This window comes from Symsagittifera roscoffensis, chromosome 6 (assembly GCF_963678635.1).
Source record: "Symsagittifera roscoffensis chromosome 6, txSymRosc1.1, whole genome shotgun sequence".
Classification (NCBI taxonomy): domain Eukaryota; kingdom Metazoa; phylum Xenacoelomorpha; order Acoela; family Convolutidae; genus Symsagittifera; species Symsagittifera roscoffensis.
The window spans coordinates 41892134-41915819 of record NC_087067.1 but is presented as its reverse complement, the minus strand read 5'-3'; the positions used below and the strand labels follow the sequence as shown (position 1 = coordinate 41915819).

The window sequence follows — 23686 nt, the reverse complement described above, 5'->3', positions numbered from 1 at the left end:
TGAGGTAACAAGAGACTGTTAGAGCAAAGTGGGGAAACTTTGTTGTCTAAGCGGACGATGTTAGTATTTAAAAGCCGATTGTAACCAGACGGAAAATGAGAAAGATTACAGCAGGTTGTTCTCGGAAGAGACTGTTCAGAGGGGTCGGAGTGGAATTCAAATGACTTTTGAGGAAGGGTTTTTGCTAAGAACTTGCTTACGGGGTTAGTATGGATTTGTTTTAGAAGAGTCGTTAAGATTTAGTGAAGGGTTTTGATTGGTTAAAAAGGAGCCTGTGTCGTCTATAATGCACTTCAATTGGATTGTCGAACTTGACGCGGCAGTGAGTGGTAGGAGTAATAAAAATGATTTGTGCGAAAGGAATGCGACGATTTAAATTTTAAAGAACGTTCGCTGTTTGGAACTTTCAGGATCTCGACTTCACTGCAGGTGGGCGTAAAGCTCATAAAAATTGAGCTAGAGATTACACGGAGGGCTTGATTTTGGGCGACCTGCAGGTGATTAATAGAAGTTTTGCCGGCGGTGTGCGCCCCGGCTGTGAAGACATAATCTAAATTAGGGCGAAAAAAGGTTTTTTCAAGTTGAAAGTAAGGTTTCTTCAGACTGACTCCTTGAGGAACCTGTTAACGCCTTCAGGAATCCTATCTTGCGACAAGCCTTTTCATCAGCCCCTTTTGGGTGGCGGAGGGGCGTCATGTACGTAAAAATCGAAGTATCGGTGATAAAACAGGCCCGGGGAACTCCACGGTGAACAATTCTTAGGTGGATGCTTGGTTGTTAAAAGTTGGCCGTATAAATAGTTGCTCAGCCAGGGAACTGGCTGAGAACAATTCACGGTGAAAATTTCTTAGGGGGGTGTTTGGTTGTTAAAAATCGGCCTTATAAATAGTTGCTAAGCAAGTAACTATACCTCTTGGTAGCGGTGTTTAATGAGTGAGTTCTACTATTGTTCTATGTCATACCATATGAAAAACCTTTGAAAGGACATATGTGGCGAGAACAGTACGTAAGGGTGGGGTTTTGGTGGGGTGAAATGGGCGGAACCCATGTTTGGTGTGTGGCATTTGGGAGGTGCTTTGTTAAGAATTATAGATGAGCCTCTCTAAAATTTTGAAAGCGGGGCACTGCCCTATAATAGGCTTATACGATGTGGACTTTTAATGGTCCTTATCACATTTCAGCAAGGGGATTACTTTGGAATTTGGGTGATAGTATTATCAGACAGCGAGCAGTTAAATGAATAAGTCAAGTGATCAAGTGCAAGAGGTCCGAGGTGTTTTAGCTGGGCATTACAAAGGTCATAGGGACTAAGGGCGAGCGAGCGTTTGCTATCCGCAATGGCTTGTTTAGTTTGTTGAGGGGAGACAGTTGGGCTATCAGATAGAGAACGTTTGGCTAATTTGTGTTCAGTTTTCCTGAATAACTTATCAGAGGCATGCTTCTAGCGTTTGTAATTTAATTATTAAACGCTTTTGCTATATCAGTTTTCGAGTTTGAGCCAAATTTAATGGGGTACCTATCTACCAATGGCCTGGTTCGGTTTAGGGAGCGTACCACTTCCCAGAACCATCTGGCACGAGTGCGGTAATCATAGGTCTTGATGATTGTACGCCATTTACTTCTCTTGTCTTTTGCTGTCTGATTCAATAGTTGGGAGTTAAGTTGGGAAAATGTGTAACGAGAATGCTGCGAGGGCTGATTTTTTATGGCGGCCACGATCTCTTTCAACAACAAAAAAGCTGACTCTGGAGAAAGAGACGGGGTGTAGGTAGTGGTGGTGGCGTGCTGCCCTGAGCACCAGATCCCAGAAGAGTTTCTTCCCGACCGCATTTGAAAAAGGAATTCCCGAAACAAGAACAGCCGCCTCGGTAAATTGCTGCCAACAAGTCCTCAGGAAATTTATGTATGCTTTTTTTGGAGAAAAGTGTGTCTTTACTGAAACACAATTGATCTGTAAAGCTTTATGACATGCATTGAAGTGATCGAAGCAGAAGGCTGAGAAAGGTTAATTTAATTCTTAATCTATAATTTTTTACCGTAAATGTATTTGGTATCGATTATCAGAAGCCAGAGGTTGATGAGTGAGTTGCATAGTTTTCAAGGGTTTTTCGAATGAAAGACCTTTTAGACTGTTGAAGAGTATAGTTTGTAATTATCAAATACAGATTACAGATAAATGATTTTACAGTGGTTTTTCGGCTGAAATTTAATTCATACCTAACTGCGTTATGTTTTAATCCAAAGTTTTTGTTAGGCTTCGCGTGTGTGGGGTTAATCATTGAGAATGAAACGATTTCTGTTCGGCCGCAAAATCGTTCGATTGGTAATTAGTATATTCGGACGAAAAGTTGATTTGATTAAATTCCCCTATTACTTGAAAAACTTCTTCATCATCAGGTTGGTTGACCTTTTTATATTCATTTAGTAAACTTAAGTGGTGAAACCGTTTTGTTTCGATCTGTTCACGTTGGCACGTTCTTTGTGTTTTAAACTGGGACACATATTCTGAGGCAGGCTCAGCATTTTTCAGTCCATTTCAAATTTCACAATTTAAAAGAGCTTTAGCTGCGTAATTAAGGCGCATTAATTTGTACCTATGAAGTTAAATGCCGTTTTTATATGCAAAACTTAGCTCACGCTCATTTTTAGATCTTGACGCTTTTAACATGGGATTTATATTTTCGCTCTCTTTTCAAGTGCGTTAGATCTGTGGTCTTTAATTGATTTGGATGTGCTATTCGAGGGAGCTTGCTAGCGAAGTGCTTTTCGGCCGGGGCTTTTTGCCAACGCATCACGAAGCTTAGTGCAAGTAATAGTTTTGAAGGACACTTTCGGAAATATCGAAAACCCTAGCTCAAATCTGAAAAATGTACTTACACTGCGATTATTTCTTTTAAAATTTTGGGAGGCTGCTATCCAATTACGTAATTATTTAAGGGTGCTGAGATATCTCCGTAGGTGGCAGAGATGCAACTGATTTAATTCAGCTGACTAAAAAAATCGGCTCCTAACGGCATTCGAATAAATAGCTGAGAGAATTTTTCATATGTTTTTGGCCTGTAGTTAACAATGTAATTTTTTCCAATAAAATCTGTTTTTTTTTCTACCTGTTAGCATCAAATTAAATTACTGTCTGCTTTTTGCCGGCTTTGTTTGTTCGTTTATTCTCGGATCTCAAAAATACCTCTCAAAGTTTTCAGGAGATATCAAAAATGGATTTAAATCGATCAAGACGGAAAAAAGCCAATTTTCGAGAAAAGTCATTAGAAACTGAATGCCGTTTCGACCTTGAGTCAAGCTGCAATGAGAAATTTCAGTCGAGTTGATTTGTTTTTTTTTAAATTAATTTGGAGCGACGAGTATAATTAATTGGGTGGAAGAGTAATTTAGCGGTATTTTATAAAAAGCAATATAAAGTTTTGTTTATGAAGCTATTTTAACGTGTTTCAGAAGCTCACTTTACTATCTTTGTTGCCCCCTACTAGGCAAATTTTCTGTCAAAGTTATCTGTATTTATTTTTTCGGCAAAAAATGGCTAGGATTGGAGAATCCAGTTTTACTTGCGCAAGGACCAGCGACTCTTATTTATTATAAAAGTTTTATAAAAGCCAGGCAGTAATAAAATCCATAGTTCATTAAAAAAATCCATAGAGTATTCTAGTTTACATACGTACTTACAGTTCATTTTGACTGTTAATTTTGACTTTCTGACTGATTTGGTTTTCAGAATCAGCAATGGCCGCACAAGAAAACTCTCCGACGGCTGTTGAAAGTGCAAGTCCAAATACTGGAAGCACCCCTGCAGTAACGCCACCTCCTCAGCCGTTGAACCCAGCTGCTAAAAAGCTTCAAAAACTACTGGAGAGCAGATTTGAAACGGACAAAGAAGCAATCGCTGCCATGCAATACCTGTCTGAAGTGATGCCAGACAATACAATTGCAGCCAGAAGAAATTTGAGAAGTGACCTTGAAAGAAGAAATCTGGCAACAAGTCGTGATTTCCTTAATAAGTTCAAGGTCATCAGGGATGAGTTGCATGCGTTGTCGGATGTTGTAGACGAAATTTCGACAAGTTGTACTAGTAAGTAAAGTTTGGAATTGAAATATTTTCAAATTTCTGAAAGAATTGAACTTTTGACAAATAATGAAATTTAATTCAAGCAAGTTATAATGTCATCTTCATTTCAGCAATGCAGGTAGAGCTGAAGGTCACTAAGGACAGTACTTCTGCTTTGATGCACCGAACTAACGAACTGAACAAAGAAGCAAAGCTATTAACTATGCAGCAGAAATTGACCGAAGCCTTCTGCAAGAAGTTCTACCTGCTTCCAGAGGAAGAAAGTGTCATCAAAAGCAAAGAGTTCCTTACTCTACAGGAGGTTCCGCAATTGCTAGCTATTTTGAAGAAGATAAAGATGATCCACGAAGATGCGAAGGTGTTGCTGAGGACTAAAAACCAGACTACTGGATTGGAGATTGTGGAGAGAATGGGATATTTTGAGGAGCAGAGTTTCGAGAAGCTGTACAGATGGGCACAGCGTGAATGCAGGTCCACCATTGCATGTATTTAGTTTAATAATAGAATTTAAAAATGATATTTTTGTATGGCACCAATGAATTACCTTAGATATTTAAAAAAATCGTCCTCGACTCAAATTTTCCATGAAACTTTTTTTAAATCCTTTTACCAAACTAATAAATTTATCTCAATTTATCTCAATGTCCTTACGTTAAAAATTAAATTTTTTTAATCGGCTTGTAAATTTTATTTACAGAAACATGGTATCAGAGAGTCCCGAAATCCACCCGCTCCTAGTTGAAGCACTAGCTGCACTGAGCGAGCGCAAGACCCTATTAAACTACACTATGGACGAATTGTGTATGGTGCGTAAGGGTGTGGTCTCTAGAGGTTTCATTGATGCCCTGACGAGAGGAAGCAGTGCAAGTGGTCCGACTAATACGTCTGTGAAGCCGATCGAGATGCATGCACATGATCCAGTGAGGTATATCGGAGACATGCTTGCCTGGATTCACCAAGTAAGTTTGCACTTCCATTTTCCTGCTAAGTTAGAGCAATCGAACACCATTCCTCCACGAGGGAAACGATCAACTTACAAATTCTTTATCAATCGTGAACTAGACTTTTTTCCCGAAAATAACTTTTCTCACAAATTTGTATGAACTCGATCTTGCTTTAATATCGAACCTTAGCAACTTCGTGGCGCCATCCCACTTAGTATGGAGGTAATGCAGTTGCTTTTGCACCCAATGGTTTTGAATATAGTACCTGCCGGACCTTGTTTTTTTTCAGTGTCTAAAATAGGTATTTTTTTTTCCTGGAAAAATTGATTAGTTGGGATTATAGTTTGTCGGCTTATGTTTTGTCGGGTTATTTGCCTCACCACGATTTTGTTTGCACTGTAAGCAATTTTATTGTAGTTACGAGTGTCTTGTTTAACTCCTGTAGTTGGTAAATTTACTTACCCTGTTTGGTATATTTTCCGTGTTTTATATTCGGTCGAAGTGGTTTCAGCTTATGTTTTGTCGGTTAAGTGAGTTTAATTTGCTTCCGCTTAAGATCAAAAAAATTGTTTTCAATAATTTAGGTCCATTATAGTGTTGAAGTTAAAAGGTCAAACAATTTAATCGCTCAAAGTATTTTTATTAACAATTTCTTTTGGCGTGTTTTGTTTTCGGATCATTTGGCGTCTTTTCACGGGTTTTTGGCTGAGTTAATGCTCGGAAAATATTAAAAGCTTGTTCAATTGATGCTAATGGTTGTGATTCTCGCCTGTTTTTCTGAAATTGAGTTTTCCTCTTACTGATTTAGTTATTTTTATCTTACTTCTTTCTTACTATTTGGTAGATTGCAATGCTGCGTTTCGGTTGCTTCGCAAGTGATGCAAAGCTCCGCTTCGCCTCTGTGATGAACTTTGAAATTTGCGTTTTTACTGCACCTGTGCTCAGCTTGTCCTATTTAACGAATTATTATGAAAATTTACATGATAGGCAGGGGTGTAAAAGAGTAGTAGTGTTCGATGCACGAACCTGGCGTTTTTTTGGTATTCTATCTGTTCATGAGTTTTTTTTCAAACCATAAGTTGAAGCCTTTTTAAACAAGGATATTCGGTTACTGTACAAAAAAAATATTGTATATTGTAAAAAGTATTGTTTTTTCTGCGTGTTTTTTCTACTTGAAAACAAAAAAATGACACTAAAACTCCAAAAGCTAATTTCATTGGCTTAAAACTAAGCCTTCAGCGCTTACCTTAAGCATAGTTAAGCTGTTTTAAGCCCGCACGCTCGCTTTGTTCGCTCAAAATTGAAATAAATTTCAATCAGTTTTTCTCGATACTTGAAATCAGTTTTTCGCGCTCCGATGATAATTTGTGGTGGCTGATTCTGTGTGGAAAACGAAAAGAAAAAATTAAAACACACCCGAATACGAAGTTCCTCCAGTTTTTTCAAATGCTCGGAACAATAAGTCGTTGTTTGTTTTTCGTCGGAACTTCGCCTGTGACTAGCATTAGTTTATTCCCTGCGTTTTCTTTTACTAAATGAGGGTATTATTCAACTCGATCACTTTTAGGCTTTGGCGTGCGAACGGGAGTTGATTGAGATGATGCTGCAGAAAACAGACAGCACCAAAGAGGAGATTGGATACTTCGTCGCCTTCTCCAGCGAGGGTCTCTGTCGTCCTCTCAAGGTCAGACTGGATCACGTAATTGCAAATGATCCTGACGTCATCACAATGTTCAAAATCAGAGCTCTTCTCAAGTTCTACTTTTCGACCTTCGCTGAAAGCGTCTCCAGAACATCACCATTATGTACTGCGATGCTGGAAAATGGAAGTCTGTTCGATAAATTATTCTTTTCGACACTGAGAACGAGTTTGAATTCACTATGTGAGCAGAAAGAAACATTGACCGCAGATTTGACCCCGTCGAATGCGTTCGAAAAGATTTTGGTGTTGCTTCAGCAAATTTTGCATTCGTACAGCACGGCGTTTTTCGATCCCAAGGTGAAACAGCAGGATTTCAAGGCGGTTAGTTTCAGTTATTCCTTATTGGCATCAGAAATAACAACGGTTATTAGTGTCATAACTTTAGATTGTTTAATTTCATAACCAAAAGATATATATTGGATTTCCATAGATGTGTAATATTATAACCATCAAATTAAAACTGTGGTTTTTAATATTTTCTCAATATGTGGTGAAAGTTTTTTTTTTCTTTTTTTTTCCACTGCAATTGCTGCGAAGGTTTGCTTAGACCCACTGTTTAAAACTGGGCTTATTTATTTTTGGCTGTTATTGTTTAGCTAATCGACATCATTGTGTCATCGTTACTGCAATGTCTTCAGCAATCGGCAGCCAATACCACCACCCACGCAGACATGTCAGTGTACATGATGAACAGTCTACACAAAGCGAAAAGTGTTTTAAGCATATACGAATTCACAGATGAAAAAATCGAAATGCTCACGGGGCAAATTGACGCACACTTAGATACGATTATAAACGAACAAGTCATTGCATTTCTGAACTCAACAGATTTGATGTTCGCGTATAATAAACAAACGAATGTCGACAAAAACTTCTCAGAAGCGGATATCGAGAGAATGAAAAAAGCAGCTCATAATTTAGACCGACTTTTGTCCAATCCTGATTATTTCATGTTGCCGCAAAGTAGACTTATTTCAAGCGCGACTCTGAGAGAGGCGGCGATCACGAGATGTCAGAGTTACTTTGCCCAGTTGTACTCGGATTTGTTTAAATATTTGCAAGAAGTAAGTAAAATGGACCTATCGGACGTAATGCGACACCCAGACCAAGTCAAGTCGCTGCTTGTTTGATGGAAAATAAATTAAATAATTTTGCTGAAATTATGAAAATCGAGTCGGCAACACGGTTGTATAAATCACACTGAAGTATAGGTTCCAAAAAGAAAAAACAATTGTTAAAGATTTGTTTCTTAAAAATTGTGTTTCAAAACTCTGCGGTTAAATGGCAATATCTGTAAATTTGATGTATATAAATCAATTGACATTATTTCGTTTCTTTTTTACGCAATTTTCTCATTATTACACTTGCGGACATCATCACTCAATGCAAAGACAAAGTAGGTGATGGGGATTAAAACCGTTTGTTTATGAGAGAACAGAACAGACCAGTATTCGTCAGATCAAAAATGGCCGATTCAGACCTGTTTAAGTGTCAGTGAACGGAATGAAGACGCTCATTTGAGTCGCGTATTTACACTTGCGAAGCAATTTGTTATAGTACGAACTTTCTTTTTTTCCAATCGAAGTCGCAAATATTGTTGCGACTTAAAGCAACAATATTTGCTGCGTCAAATTTGCTGCATCGAATTGACAATTAAATGTTTTGATATTTGTTGCACCTCTGATATTTAGTTGCACCTTCTCATCTTATTGAAAACATGTGCTTTGACATTCGAATAGTAATAAAATTACACAGTTGCGAAGCAATGTGTTATAGTACGAACTTTCTTTTTTTCCAATCGAAATCGCAAATATTGTTGCGACTTAAAGCAACAATATTTGCTGCGTCAAATTTGCTGCATCGAATTGACAATTAAATGTTTTGATATTTTGTTGCACCTCTGATATTTAGTTGCACCTTCTCATCTTATTGAAAACATGTGCTTTGACATTCGAATACTAATAAAATTACACAGTTGATGCTTTTTTAATTCATCAAGTGAACCGAAGAAAGCTATTTGTTTCAAACAACATAACAATAAAGAAATTTTCTAACAATATATCTCGCAATTTTTTTAAATGCATTATTTATACATAATGTGGCTATATGATTTGCGATTTTTTTACATGCAAAATTGTATCTTTTTCTATTTGATGCTACTTTTGCTGCATCGAATTGGCAGTTTATTATCATATGTAGCAGCATTATTGGTGGCTAGTTTTTGGGATTTTAAGCATCCGTGGCTGAATGGTAAGTGCGTGAGACTCAAATTTGCTAGGTCGCAGATTTTTGCTAATTTTCTACATCGAGTTTGCTGCAGATTTGCTGCATCGAATTGGCAATTTATTAGCAAATTTAGCTGCGTTAATAGTGGCTAAATTTGGGATTTTAAGCATCTGTGACTGAGTGGTTAGTTGGTGAGACTCAAATTTGCTAGGTCGCCGATTCGAATCCGACACAGCCAAGTTTTTGCTAATCCGAGGCTTATTTATGCTTTAACTTATGTCACGTGATAGAGCTGCTTTTTGGTCGTGTCCTCGCAATTGTTTACGAAGCGCAGTTTCGCCTCTGTGTTTAATTTTCATTTATTAAGTTTCGTCATGCGCAATTTTTGTCGTTGCTATTTTTTCCCGTAACGAATTTTTTCACCGGATAACTGAAACTGGTCAGCTTCAACTTAAATTTTGGTTATCTTTTAGCATCTTTAGGTGTTTTCTAATACAGTGGTGCTTAATCTGGAGCTGAAATATCAAGAAAATGTATTTGAGAAGTAAGTTGAATTGTTGAATCTTGACAGCCGTTTGGATTTCGTTTCAATTATTCTCAGCTCACTTGCCGTGTTTTCATTAAGCTTGCGAGTCGCAAGCGTTATCAAACCGGAATATAGACTTTTTGGGTTATCTACTAGTTAAACAGAATCACTTGAATCATTTTCCCTTTGGCTCCCTTGAAGTCAAAAGTCAGACGGTATTTCGCGCTTGTGGCGAAGAGGTAACGCACCTGCCCATAATTACAAAAACCAATGGATCGAATCCGACCAGGGTCTGTTTTTTTTTGTAAACGGAAAATTGTCCGAGCGTCAAAAAATCATTCTCGGACTTCTGTTTGTCTGCTTGTTTTTTGTCGGCTTAGTTGCAGCAGCATCAAATTTGTCTAAAATTTAGGCATTTACTACTTAGATTTTAAAATAATTTCAGTGTATTCCGGTTTTGTGTTTTCAAAGTCTTTTCGAAGGCTCTAAATAAAATACTCCGACCCTTGAAAAAATATGTTTTTTTAATTTTTGTGAAGTTAGAAAGATTTCGTTTCGGGTTTTTTTTTTCACTCAAGTAGATTGTTAGAATTTTTTCTGGGTACTTTCTGAGTGGCATGCTGTGTGAAATCATGTTTTTTTTTTGCTATAATTTCTGTCTCAGCTGGCTTTTCTGTTGGTTTAAGAGCATTGTAGCCATGTTTTTGCAGCCATAACACTATATTGCCTATCTTGCTATCACATCCGAAAAAATTTTATGTAAAAACTTAATTTTAGATCATAATTTTCAGAATTGATACTTTTATAATGTCAACATTGAAAAGTTTGCTTGACCGTTTCTCCTGGCTTAACGGGCGTCTACCCAAGTTTTGCCTGAATAGTTATTGATCGATGAATTTGGTATCAGTGCTTATTTAATATTGTCAATTGTGTTTCGCGACAGTTTTTCATCGACTTGAGTTTTGAGCCATGTGAATATTTAACTTGGTTTATTGCTATTTTCGTTTTTGTTTTGACTATTGGCTTTCGGCTAGTTCTGCCATTCTCTGGTTATAATGTATTCCAAGTGATGTATTTCACTGAGCTTTTCAAAAATAGTTAGGAAGCTTTTTTAAATTCAATTTTGAGCAGCGGTTTGTTTACTTATTACGCATGCGATTAGCAAGTGTTATCAAACTGGAACATGACTTTTTTTCTGGTTAACAACTTGTTTAACAGAATCATTTGAATGTATCATTTGTATCTTGATTCATAGTAAATTCAAACTTCTTTGCGTTCCCAGCCACTCTAGCCTGGAGGTAACGATTATGCCTTGGGCGGCAAAGGTCCTGGGTTGGAATCTGAGTAGGACCTGTTTTTTTTTCAAACGGGAAATATTCTGTTTCAAATAAAATGCTCGGCCAATTATTTGTCTGCTTATTAGTTTTCATATCTTGTAATCGATTTTTGCTGCGCGCATTTCTCATGAATGTTGCTTTTTTAGTGTTTGATTTGCTCCTGAAATATGTAATATTACTTACCTTGACTACGTATTTCCTTCTTTGTTTTTTTTCGTTAAAAAAACTCCTCGGTCCAAATTAATTCGGCCTATGTTTCATCTGTCTAATGACCTAATTTTGAGTCGTTTCAGGGAAAACATAATTTTAATACTTTCCTGCCTGAATACTCAGCTAGAGTCTTTTTCTACTTGACACCTCTGTTTAACGCCTTCGAAAAAGTGTGGGGGGTTATTTGACACATATTTTTGAATTTCGTTTTCTAGATAACTACCCCTCTCTGAGTTTTTGGTTGAAATAATTATAAATGTTTAGAAAAGCTCCCCTGCATTAGCGGCTACGCCCAATTTTTATCTACACAAAAAGTTATGGCCCTCGGAATAGTCCACTTTTTGATTTTTGACGGTGTTGTGATTCTTTCTGACTTTTCTCGAAAGCTAATATCTCAAATTTGATGTTGTGGGTTCAAGGGAGTTAACAGGAACCGAGAAGCTCCCCTGCATTAGCGGTCACTCACAAAAATTTTTACACTAAAAGTTATCGCCCTCCCTCGGAAAAGTCAAATTTTTTTAATCGATAACTATCCTCTTAAATCTGACTTTTTGGGTTTAATCGAAAATATAGGTTGCTTAAATTTCTTCTGCGTGAGCGGGTCTGCTATGTTTTTTTACACAAAAAAACTATGTTTATTACTAATGACATTTTAAATGCTGACCGTTTTTTGGACTTTTCTCTGTTTTGTTGACCGTTGTTTTTTTACTTTTCTCGCTAACTGTTCTGCCAAATTTGATATCATAGGTTTAATCGAAACAATAGGCTGTTGAAAGCTTACGTTTATAATTGGCCGAGCCCATTTTGTTTAAGATAAAAGTTATGGCCTCCAAACAATTCAAAGTTTTCAAACTTAGACAGATTTTTGGAAACTTTTTGAGTTGACGCGAAAACTACCGTGCCAACTCTCAGTTTGTGGTTAATTGAGAAACCCGGTTTTGAGAATCTTCTCTGCATAAGCGGCCACAACCTGCTTTTTGTTGAAACAAGTTATGGATTTTTCAAAGTCTTTTGACCGTTTTTTAGAACTTTTGACCGTTTTTAGAACTTTTGACCGTTTTTTTAAGAAATTTTTTGAATTTTCTTTATAATTAACCAATCAAATCTGAGATGAAAAGCTCAATTAAGAAACCAGTTGCAATTATTGTTCCTACAGAAATGGCGACTCCTTAACTTCTTGTAAGAGAAATGTTGCATCCTTGGGAAAGTTGATTATCTCAAAATTAGTAGAGAAACAACTAAGGTTTTGAGCAAAGTCCAAATTTTCAAATTACATTTTTCGTCCCGCGTGAGCACGTATAAATTCGTCCCGCATTTTTCGTCCCGCATCTTTCGTCCCGCATGAGCACGTATTTTTCGTCCCGCATAAATTCAGTATGAAGCACGTACCTCGAGCTGTAGCTGGGTCCCTAGTTTTTTTTAATAGTCAAAACATACGAAAATTTTGGTTCACCTCGTTTTTTCAACATTTCAATTTATTTCGATTTTTCGCTGCTTATGTTTGTGTTGTATCGCAAGTAGTGCGAAGCTCCGCTTTGCCTCTGTGTATAGATTTTTTGTTTTTGATACGCTTCGAGTGTACTTTCTTTTACTTTTTTGTCATCTTTTTTGTCTTCGCTTTTAAAAAATTAAGATTGAAAAAATTCATTCTAAACTGATTCAAGGTGATGACGCGTCGAATCGTTTAAAATGTTGCTTCCTTTTTCAAAAAAAACCAAGAATTTTTTTAACGATTGCAATTAGGAAGATTTAGCAAATCGGCTTGTCAGGTTTTTTCTTTCTAAAAATCATAATCAATGAATTATTTCGAATATTTTCTTAATTTACTCCAGCATAGTTTCGAAAATTTAAAGCATATTCACCCAACTCGAACTTTTGAATGCTCATTTGGTGGCACTTTGCAGCATATCATTTCATAGCTTTTGTTTTATCGACATTATTGTTAGCGTTTTGCATAAGCGAACATAGCGTAAACGCGAGGAATTCACTTTGAATCTCCAGGTCAGCGGTTCGGTTCAGTTTTTTATTCAAGTTTTCGCCTTTTTTATTAAACTTTTTTGGAATTATAGAGCTGGTTTTGCCGTTTTCTCGCTTGTGGTTGCAAGATGCGGTCTCGCCTCTGTGTATAAATTCAAGGTCCACGTCTTCTATGCCTGGGACGACAAAGGCCATTTTTGAATGCGGTGAGGACCTGTTTCTATTTGCAAAGATAGAAAAATTTCCATTGAAAAAAAGCAGGCCCATCGTTATCAGATTAGTTTTTCTTGTGATATAATTTTTTCTTGTTTTTCTTGTCAACGCGGTTCTTGTTTTTTCTTGTGATATAATCATGTTTTGCTAGAGCCATAGTTCCTTTTGATTTTTTCTGTAATTTGTAATTTTACCAAACCTGACTTTGTTCAATTTCTTTTTTCTTTATTTTTCGCTGAAAGGTTTATTCGGCCTAACTGGTTTCGGCTTATATATTTTTGGGCCGGTCCCCTAATTTTGCGTTGTTTGAAAAAAAGAAGAAGATATTTGTCCGTTTGTGTTTCCCGAGCAGGAAATCCAATGAATCGCGCTTTTCCAAATTGTTTCAAGTTCTTGTTTGGAGTATTGTATTTTCATTTTTTTTGGCCAGAAGTTTAAAGTTAATTAGGTTTCAAAATTTTCTGGTTTCTGCGTGATTTAGCGTAGTCGGCGCATTCTGTCTTAACAGCTTGATCACCGGCTACCCTTGTTTCTTGATTGCTGATGTTAGTCTAGCCGAGGACTTGTGGAGAGGTTGGAAATATTTAGAGATATGAATCCTATCCAATGAGGTGTGCTGTTTTTCCCTTGAATAAGAGCTTTTTGCTATTTTTAAATATTTTCTGGGCTGGGTAATGTTGCCTTTTTCTCGAGGAACTAGCACGGATCATTGGGTCTTTCGAATATGAATTGCCTGCTCCAATGTGAATGATGTGCCTTAAAAGTGTTTCTGATTTTCAGATATATTAATTTGAATTTGTTTCTGGGTTGCCTTTATCCGTGATTAATCGGAGACCGTAAATCAAAATAATTTGACAAGGCTAAATTAGTTTCGTCGCCTGTCTGCATCCAAATGTATAGATACGATGCAGCCAATTACGATCCAACAGCTTGGGATGATACAGACTTGATTCGAGCGTACGACGCAGCGTTGAACTCTTTCGAGAAGAAATGTAAAGTGAACGGTGATAACAATTCAGCAGGGAGCACTGGCGGAACCATTCATAACAATGGAGGAGGGGCGAAGTTGAAATCGGCCAATTCGAGGAAATCTTACCCCGGTACAGCGAGGTCTAATTCGTCGAGGAAAAGTTCATCGACGCCGGATGGTGAGAAGGTATTGGTTTGGAATGTGGGCGATCGATGTAGCGCATACTTCACAGAGGATGGTGAATTGTATCCGGCTGAAATCATTTCCATAAAAGGAAGCTCGTGCTACGTCAGGTATTTTATAAAGCAACAGTTTGGCTTTTACTTACTTGAAACAGAGAAAAGACAGGAAAGCGTACCGAAATTTGATTGTGAGCTTGCGTTGAAGAGTATTGCAACCGGACTAAGTTTGTTCAAAAAATTTCGCGTGAAAAATTTACACAGTTTTTGTTTTATTTCAGTTGAGAGAGCAAGTGACTTGTAATCGGGATCTAGACTTTTTTCCCTTAAACAACTTTTATATTCTGCTGCTCAATTTCTTGCTAAATTTTTGCAGCTGTTGCTCAGACTTTCTCAATTTCGTGAAAATTCAATTCAAAATAAAACTATTTTTATGTTCATTTGAGGTAGTAATACCTTTTTCAAATAAATTTACTAAAAAAATTATTGTTTTTCGGATTTAGTTTCTGTCGGCTGATTTTCCGTTTTTTTTCCAATGCTACTTTTTATTATCTGGTACGCCTTTCAAGCTGTTTTTTTACAAAGCTTAGATTTTTCTTAATTTTTGATTGAAACCATTTTAACTATAATTACACTAGCGATAGCAAGTGGCTTGCAACCGGGTACTAGACTTTTTTCTGTAAATAATCTTGTTCACAGAATTGTCAAAATTAGAAATGGTTTTGGTTCAGCTCATAATGAATCCAAATTTCTTTGAGTCTCCGGCTTAGTTAGTCTGGAGGTAACGAGTACGCCTGGGACGGCAATGGTTTATCATTTGTCTGCTTTTATTATGTTGTCTTAGTTCCCACATTGTTAAATTTTTTTTGCTCTACGTAATCTATTATATATTTAAATGCTTCACTATCTCGTCACGTTTAAGCTTTTTTCAACGTAATATTTTTGCATGTTTAACGAAAGAATTTTTTCACGTTTCAACTATATCGTATATTGCAATGTTGAGCTTTTTTCGATTTTCCAGCTTGAATTCAGTGATAATCCACCGAGTTTAAAATAAGCAGCCCAATAGTGGGATGCTTTCAGGTTTCCCCAAAAGGTTGCGAATTTGGCCTCCAATTAAGGCTCAAATCCTTTTAGTGTAAGAGATACGACAGTTTTCGTGATTTTTTTTCTTCAAAAAATTGCAGAAAATCATATTACAAGATACTTTACCAAACTTCCCCTAGCCCTGTAGTAGGGTGCTTTCAGAGTACTCTCAAGGATTGCGAATCTTGCCTCCAAATATGACGGCTCAAAACTTGGTATTTTTCGAGATATGACGTTTTTTGTGGTTTTTCAAAAAAAAAATAAAAAAAATTTGAAATTTTTGACCCTGTAGTAGGGTGCTGCCAGGGTACTCTCAGGGGTTGCGAATCTTGCCTCCAAATATGACGGCTCAAACCCTTGTAGTTTTCGAGATATGACGTTTTTTGTGATTTTTCAAAAAAATTTCAAAAAAAAATTATTTTTTTTTGAAATTCTTTACCCTGTAGTAGGGTGCTGTCAGGGTACTCTCTGGGGTTGCGAATCTTGCCTCCAATCATGACTGCTCAAATCCTTGTAGTTTTGGAGATATTACGTTTTTGTGATTTTATCAAAAAATTTAAAATATATTTTTTTTTCTTCAATTTTTCAAGTTCCTCACCTTGTAGTTGGGTGCTGTCAGGGTACTCCCAGAAGTTGTAAGTCTTGCCTACAAATATGACTACTCAAATGTTTGTAGTTTTCGATGTTTTACATTTTCGAGATTTGACGGCAAACTGGATTTCAAAAAAAAGTTCATAAAATTTGAAATTGCCAACCCTGTAATTGGGTGCCGTCACAGTACACTAAAAGCCTGCATATCTGGTTTCCAATATATGCAGTTTTTCATGAATTGTCAAAAATTTCGAAGCAACGGAGTGCGTAACACGCTAGTTTATATTATAGGTGCGTATAGTCTTTTGATTTACGTCTGCTGTTTGTATTTTTACTAACCTTGACATCGTGTATTTGCTTTTTTCTTTCTTCGCTCAAAAGCTTCTTTTTCTTTCTTCGTTGTTTTTTTTTTCACTTAAAAACTATATTCTGTCCAAATGATTTTGACCAATATTTTATTAGCTTAGTAGCCTTATATTGCTTCGTTGTCGATGGGTAGTCGAATTTTTCTTTCATTAGTTTTTATGTTTTTGATAATTTTTTTACGACTGAAATGGTTTCTGCTCAGTTACTTTCGGCTGTTTTAACCGCTATGTTAGTTTTCTTCCGGTGCTAATTTTACATTCTATTGTCTTGGATTTTTTTCATTACTAATTTTCTAGTTTTTTTTTTCATTTTGAGACATCAAGTTTTTTTGGCTTTTTTCCTGATTGCATAGCACATGGTGCAAAGCTCCGCTTCGCTTCTGTGTTGAAAATTGCTCTTTAGTTTGTACATCTAGCAACTCTGATTTTGAATATTTTGTTTCGGTTGAACGGGTTTGGTTTATATCATAGTGGCTTAGTCAACTTATGTTGCTTAGGTTCACTGGCACTTTTTTAAAATGCTTTCGCCTATCTCTGGAGGGATGGATCGTAAAATTTTTTGTTCTAAAAATTTCATAGCTTGATTTTTTATGGCTAGTTTTGTTTTCGTCATAACGAGGGTGGACCCATATTTTTGTGTCTTATTTGCCAGTTGTTCATTACACAAGCAATGCTTGTGTTATAGTACGAGCTCACTTTTTTTCCAACCTTAGTCGCAAATATTGTTGCGACGCCGCAAATATTGTTGCGACAAAATGTGTTCATTTTGTAAGTGCTCATTTTGATCAATAACGAGCTATTAAATACAGCCAATGCTAACGATATTAACACAGACTATTATTTTACAAATTCCTGTTTGATAAAAACAGGTATCATGTTAATGTATGGGATCCTTTTTTTTGTTAATTATTTTTTTGAGACGTTTTGGGAAATTTTCGTTCTCGAAAACTACTCTACCGATTTTCAAAAGAGTAGTTTCAATGGGAATTCCGGCCACTTTTTTGTGTGCCTGCGTACTCCGCTATCCTCTTTTTACCTTACCCCATTTTCTACAGCCTTCGAAAAAGTGTGTGTGGGGGGGGGGGGATTTTTGACCCAAATTTTTGAGCTTTATTTATTCTCGAAAACGACTCACCCAAATCTGCGATTTTGGGTTCATTGGATAGAACAGGTTGGAAGCTCCCCTGCATACGCAACACAAATTTTTAAACACAAGAAGTTATGGCCCTTAACTTGTGTGGCCATTTTTGAACCTCTGTCTTTTGTCGAAATCTGAGATTTTAGTTTCAACCGAATGAACAGGTTGTGGGGAGCTCCCCTGCATTAGCGTTTACGCTCAAATTTTTCACAAAAAAAATTTTGAACCTCAGAAAAGTCAAATTTACGATTTTTTGAGGGTCTTTTTAAACTATCTCGAAAACTACCCTCCCAAAATCTAAGGTTTTCGTTTCAATGAGTAAAGTTGGTTGTGGGAAGCGCCGCTGCATAAACGATTACGCCTAAGTTTTTTACACAAAAAGTTATGACGCTCTGAAAAATCAAATTTTTGATTTTTTGACCGTTTTTTCAAACTTTTCGAAAACTACCCTCCCAAATTTGAGATTTTGGTTCCAATAGGTAGAACGGATTGTGGAAAGCTCCCCTGCATCAGCAGTTACGCCCAAATGTTTTCACACAGAATGACCCTCGAATTTTTGATTGTTTTTTGAAATTTTTTGTCTTTTCTCAAAAACTACCCTCCCGAATCTGAGATATTGGTTTCAGTGTGAATGACGGGTTGTAGGAAACTCCACTTCATAAGTGATTACGCCCAATCTTTTTACAAACATTTTTGTGACCCTTGGAAAAGTCAAATAATTTTTGCAGTTTTTCAAAAGTCAAAAACTTGTTTTTAGCAGTAGTCTACTTATTGTCTTGAAAACTACCAGTATCTCAAGCTTGAAATTTTAGGTTCAATAAAGAAAGAAAGGGTTGAGCGAAGCTCGTCTGTGTAAGCGCTCACATTCAATTTTTCCAACACATAAAAGTTATGGCTTTCAGAAAAGTCAATTTTTTGATTTCTTATCCGTTTATTTTAACTTCTCGAAAACAGCTCAATCTGATATCAAAGGTTGATTAAGGCAACAGGTTGTAAGAAGCCTCCGGTTAGAAACTGCTACACATTTAAGTTTGAACAAGAAACATTTGTTTGGGAAATTTTCAAAATTACCACTTTCACTCACTTTTTAATAGAGCAACAACCAAGATTTTGGGTGAAGTCCAATGCTTGAATTTTTTCTAACTACATACTTCATCCCGCATCAGTACAACAACTCAAAAAATATCAAACCGGTACCTCCAGCCTTATCCGAGCTTCTAGTAGGATTTTAATTTCAAGGTATCATGGACCTGTAGCGTAGAGCTTAGGGAAGGAGACCCGCAACAAAATAAGAGGGTTCACGATGTTTTAATCAAATTTTCCGTATATTAGTTAAAATGCGTCCGCTCTATAAATTGAGGCATGTTAGTTGGTATTTTTTTTTCAATTTACTGGTACTGCTAATGCGTTATAATTGGCTTGCGTCATTGAGCAGTTATGTAGACTCATAATTGGCGTGTGTCACTTAAGAAATTTTGTAGACTCAAAGTTTTACTCATTCAGTTTTCCCAGTGGCGTTATCGGTCATATTTTTGCTTGTGTATGCGAAGTGCAACTTCGACTCTGTTTTGATGCTTAATGCTTGCTAAGGCTGTTGGTGAACCTCATCCGGGAAAAACGTATGAAAATTTTGTTGATAATTTTTTTTCGACTTTTTTCAGATAATTTTTCCAGCTTGATTTTTCAAAAAAAAATTGACTCCTTTTTTCTATTCATTATGTTGTACTGCAATGTTTTAAAAGTTCCACAACTGTTGCAAAGCTTTGCTTCGTCTCTGTGTAATAAATTCAAACGCAACGGTTCTTTCTGCGAATTAGACGCCGAAATAGCTTTCAAGCTTAAAACACAATAGCCTTGAATTCGATTTGAAGGTTCCGTTTTTTCTAACCTTCTCAATGTCATTTGTAAAATTGCTTCAGGCAATTGAGTTCCAATATTTTTTTTGGAATTTTATGCAATTTCCGGTCAAAGAAGATTCTTCGATTTTTGTTTTAAAAATTTTGATCATACATTTTTTAAATCGCTAGTGATGCGAAGCTCCGTTTCGACTCTTTGTTAAACTATGATTAAAAGCCACATTCTATAGTATCCCTTTGCAACTCATTATTCAACTGTTCATGAGTTTATGTGAAAATCCGTTTATCGTTGAAATGAGTGTGAATTGCTTGAATTGGTCTGCACTAAATTCAGATCAGTTTTTCATCATGCTGAAAAAAATTTTCGCATCAAATTATGATCTAAAAGGCTTTGATATAATGACTTAATGACATATATAACTTAAGGAGCTCATAGGTCATTTAACTTAATTACCTATGAGCTCTTTCTTAGGTAGCAAAATTGACTGGAAAAAATTCAACATATCCCATAGTTCCACTCCACTCCTCGGAACATTAAAAAAACAGTGATATCTTGAATGTATTTAGATGTGATCGAATTTTGTGATGCTTAAATTCGTGTCAACTTGAAACGAGAATATTGAAGGGTTCCTGAATGTTATTGTTACGAAATAAGTTGTTTGTTGTGTTATCTAGGTATATGGACTACGGTAACAAAGAAGAGCATAATCTATGTGACTTGCGACCGTTCGAAGACTACCACTACTACGACACAGACATATCTCTAGACGCCACTGGCTCAGACATGAATCTGAACGAATCATCAGCGCACAAGTCAATCATGATGTCAGCAACAGGTTCATCCAGTCAGAACAACACGCATAACTCAATGCCAGCTTTCCCGACGGCGTCAAGGAACTTCCAGAACCATCCGCCACCCCCGGTTCCTCATGCTTTTTTAAATGGTGCTAACTCTCAACCAGGTTTTGACAACATGAGTAACTTAAACCGGCAATCGGCGGCTGTGCCTAATGGAAATGCATCTATGAACCCACCTGTCGATATGGATGGCTTCAACAATCCTACGTTAGGTCCCCCGCATTGTCCTCAGGAAATGATGAATGGACTTCCCCTGATTCCACCACCGCCTCCAGTGCCTGCAGCCAGTGTAACAAATGACCAGGTTTGTACCTGAACTTCAAAGATTTTCTTCGCTTTTTGATTGAACTTAGTCTAGTATTACCTGTACCAATATCCTTACCAAATCACTTCAAAAGGTTATCAAAGCATGCCGTAGTATTTGGGTAAAATTTATTGCTGTGAATGGTTTTGGAAAAGCAAGATTGATCTTTCGTAATTACTTCAGATTAAGAAAATTTTCCCGGCTCTGTTTTAGCGTTCGTTTTTTAAAAAGTTGTCATTGAGCGAAGTGAATACTTTTATTGTTCGGACCATTGAAAATGGGAATGAACTTTGCATTCGGGCGTGTTTTATTTTTTTCCACGCAAAATTAGGTACCGCAAATAATCATTGGGCTGGGTCGAGTGATATATCATACTCGAGCCTTTTCAGCCGTGATTTAAAAGACATAAATAAAACTTAATAAAACAAGAAGTTTTCCTAGTGTTAAGAAAAACTGGTTTTAAGTTTTTGAATTTTTGTCAAATTTCGAGCGAATAAAGCGATCGAATAGCCTTCGTAAATATAAAAGTTAGCAATTTAGGCTGAAAAAAGCTTGATTTTACTTTAAGGAAATCTAGTCTTCGAAGCTTCAATTAGCGCTTCTCTGTCAAAAAAGTTTTTATGAAATAATAAAACTTTCAGTGTATTTTAAAAATTATTTATTTTGGAGACAATTGTAGTCGTATATGCCTAGTTGACTAAATTCATACGCGTTCATATAGTTCTATCATCACACGGCGCACGTTTTTTTTGAAACTGTATGATATGCATTTTTTCATAGTATGAAATTGTATGATAGGCGTTTTTTGTCAACCCGGGGCATTAATGACTTTTAGTTTTGCAAGTGGATTTTTTTAGATTTCCCAGTGCAATAAAAAAAATTGCATATTGATCCAGTTTTGTCAAAAACGTTTATTTTTAAGAAAAAATTGTCAATATTAAAAGATTTTTGAAGATCAAATAAAACTTCAAGGCTTTAAATTGTACCATTGTACCTTTCTAAATGCTTCGAATATAATTAGTAGTTTTATTTCAGTGCCTCGACGCTTTTCCATCTGTCTGTTGGCTTGTTTGCTTTTTGAAGTATTGCTGTTTAGGCGCTCAATGCAATGCTGATGTCATGGTACATGGTCGGATATCACAGTGGGTACTATCTAGGCATGCAACATGGTATGGCCTCACAGCATCATCAACAGCAACAACAACAACAACAAGCTGCACCACCGCAGCATATTAACAACTTGAACGTGAAAAACTTCGCAAACACCCAACATCCAAATATCAATGTACCTACATCGATGCACCAAGATGTAGCAATATCTCAAATTGGACCTCCTCAAATGCCAAATCATGACATGGAAAGCAGTGTATTTATTTTGAAAAATGATCGCAAAAATGCTAGTGGAGGGTCCAATCTACAACAGCCAATCGGGGTCAACGAGCAGCAAAGCCAATTGTTTCCTCAAAACGGGGCAATAAGTGTCAGCAATTTAGGATCACTTCAGCATGTGCAGTCGCCAAATCAACAGTCAGTGTCGTCTCCTATAAACAGTCCGCTAAGTCAGGTGAACTCAGTGGTGAGTTCTTTGACAACGTCTGCAACCCAAGCGACATCAACCGACTCGAACCCTCTTGCGGATGCGCTGAGTTCAACTCGGGTTTTGAATAGTGGCGACAATATCAAAAGGTTTCATACCAACTCCATGAGTATCAATTCGCCGCAGTTTGATTAGCTGACTTTTTTTGACTGATTGAATAATAATTACTTCGCAAACTCAAAATATCTGCTCTTGCAATATTGAAGCAGCAACAAAATTTCAGTTTAAGTATTCAAAACTAAGTTTGTACGGCTGGTTTCACCGTCAAATTTAGACTGAGGTGAAAAAAATTGATATGAAAAATAATTATGAATTTTTGTTACCGTTTTGAACTACGTTGAACAGTTGTTACTAATTTATTTTCAACGAAATTTTGTTGTATTTCTACAGATTGATATCCTGAGAAGATAAGATTTTTGAAATAGTTTATTGGTCAAAAGTTTTTTCGAGCTATTTCACATTAAAGAGCGAGGTAGTTTTCAATAAATTCACAGGGATTTCGATTAGCATCGGCTGTAACCGCTTAATTAAAGTGCGTTGATTTACGCATGTATTTTTTATGGAAGCTTGACACTATTGCGATATGGTTCAGGCCTTATCTTGTTGAAAATCAAACGTCCTTCTGGAGGGTTTGGCATATCAACACTGGGGAGCAAAAAAAATTTGCTTAAAACGCTGGGCGTTTTTTTGTTGAATTGAAAAATTCGATACATCCAAAAACAAAAAACAACCTTAGACTGATTTTTTCGGCCCTCTGATTTTGACTATCGAATGAAGTTCGGGCTTCAAATCTTTCACATGACCTCTTCCAAAAATTATTTCACAGCGTTTTTCGTAGCTTTATAGCCATGTCCTCAAAATCAAAATTAAAAGGGCTGCAGTCATATTTTAAGTTGTGGTTGGCATAGGAATTCATTTTTTCTCTTTGTTTGGCTGTCAAACAGTTTTAGAGGGCTCTCCGATAACGGAATCATGTTTTTTGAAAACGCTGTTGGATTGTAAATTGTGATACTGGGAAATCATCGCTTACTGTTAAAGTTTTTTGTCGACTAAAATCCAAGTTTTGAACAATTTGGTTGTTTTGTTCTATTGGGGTGACCGCGGGCTTGCTTTTCATAAGATTATCTCGTGTCTGATAGTCGTCTTTAGCATAAATTGTAGGTTTTGGTTCTTTTACAATTTTCGCTAAATCGTTTACGGTGATATGAGGGTTTTCGTTGAAATACTTGAGCATTATGCTTGCCTAATCGTCGGATAATCGATGACCTCGCATTTCAAATTTTGTCCGATGAGATCTTAAAGGCTGTCATGTATTTTTCATGAAAAAAAAACCGCCGAAATCAGTCGATTGCTCTTTTTAGTTAATTCTCTGTTCCCATTTTTTGCAACTTTCTATAGTTAGTGCCAAATTGGCAATATCGGTGAACTTGAGCAATTTTTTACGTTCTCAAATGAAAAAACAACTAAAGCGTCAAAATGAGCAGGTTTAGATTAATTAACTTTGTTCACATTCGTTGACCATAAAAGAT

At 36.6% G+C, this 23686-nt stretch overlaps 4 protein-coding genes across 4 annotated transcripts in view; 3 read left to right on the top strand and 1 right to left on the bottom strand.

Moving 5' to 3' along the window:
* The window catches only part of LOC134847564 (uncharacterized), a 318779-nt gene that overhangs the window by 90706 nt on the left and 204387 nt on the right, over positions 1 to 23686 (top strand). The window lies entirely within an intron of this gene.
* Positions 1 to 23686, bottom strand: part of LOC134847567 (casein kinase I-like) — a 584249-nt gene that overhangs the window by 387275 nt on the left and 173288 nt on the right. The gene's annotated exons all lie outside the window — the stretch shown is intronic.
* LOC134847694 (conserved oligomeric Golgi complex subunit 6-like) lies at positions 3732 to 8039 on the top strand. Its single transcript, XM_063864869.1, has 5 exons — positions 3732 to 4081; positions 4189 to 4549; positions 4776 to 5037; positions 6590 to 7045; positions 7321 to 8039. Exons 1-5 carry the CDS (start codon positions 3736 to 3738, stop codon positions 7852 to 7854), a joined length of 1959 nt encoding a protein of 652 aa, XP_063720939.1. The 5' UTR covers positions 3732 to 3735; the 3' UTR covers positions 7855 to 8039.
* LOC134847658 (component of gems protein 1-like) lies at positions 13998 to 22528 on the top strand. Its single transcript, XM_063864810.1, has 3 exons — positions 13998 to 14476; positions 20074 to 20560; positions 21657 to 22528. Exons 1-3 carry the CDS (start codon positions 14106 to 14108, stop codon positions 22290 to 22292), a joined length of 1494 nt encoding a protein of 497 aa, XP_063720880.1. The 5' UTR covers positions 13998 to 14105; the 3' UTR covers positions 22293 to 22528.

Coding starts and splice junctions, on each gene's coding strand:
- LOC134847694 (XM_063864869.1), top strand. CDS start 3,736: ATGGCCGCACAAGAAAACTCTCCGACGGCTGTTGAAAGTGCAAGTCCA. Junction 5,038..6,589: donor TGCTTGCCTGGATTCACCAA/GTAAGTTTGCAC, acceptor GATCACTTTTAG/GCTTTGGCGTGCGAACGGGA. Junction 7,046..7,320: donor AACAGCAGGATTTCAAGGCG/GTTAGTTTCAGT, acceptor GTTATTGTTTAG/CTAATCGACATCATTGTGTC.
- LOC134847658 (XM_063864810.1), top strand. CDS start 14,106: ATGTATAGATACGATGCAGCCAATTACGATCCAACAGCTTGGGATGAT. Junction 14,477..20,073: donor GGAAGCTCGTGCTACGTCAG/GTATTTTATAAA, acceptor TGTGTTATCTAG/GTATATGGACTACGGTAACA. Junction 20,561..21,656: donor CCAGTGTAACAAATGACCAG/GTTTGTACCTGA, acceptor ATTGCTGTTTAG/GCGCTCAATGCAATGCTGAT.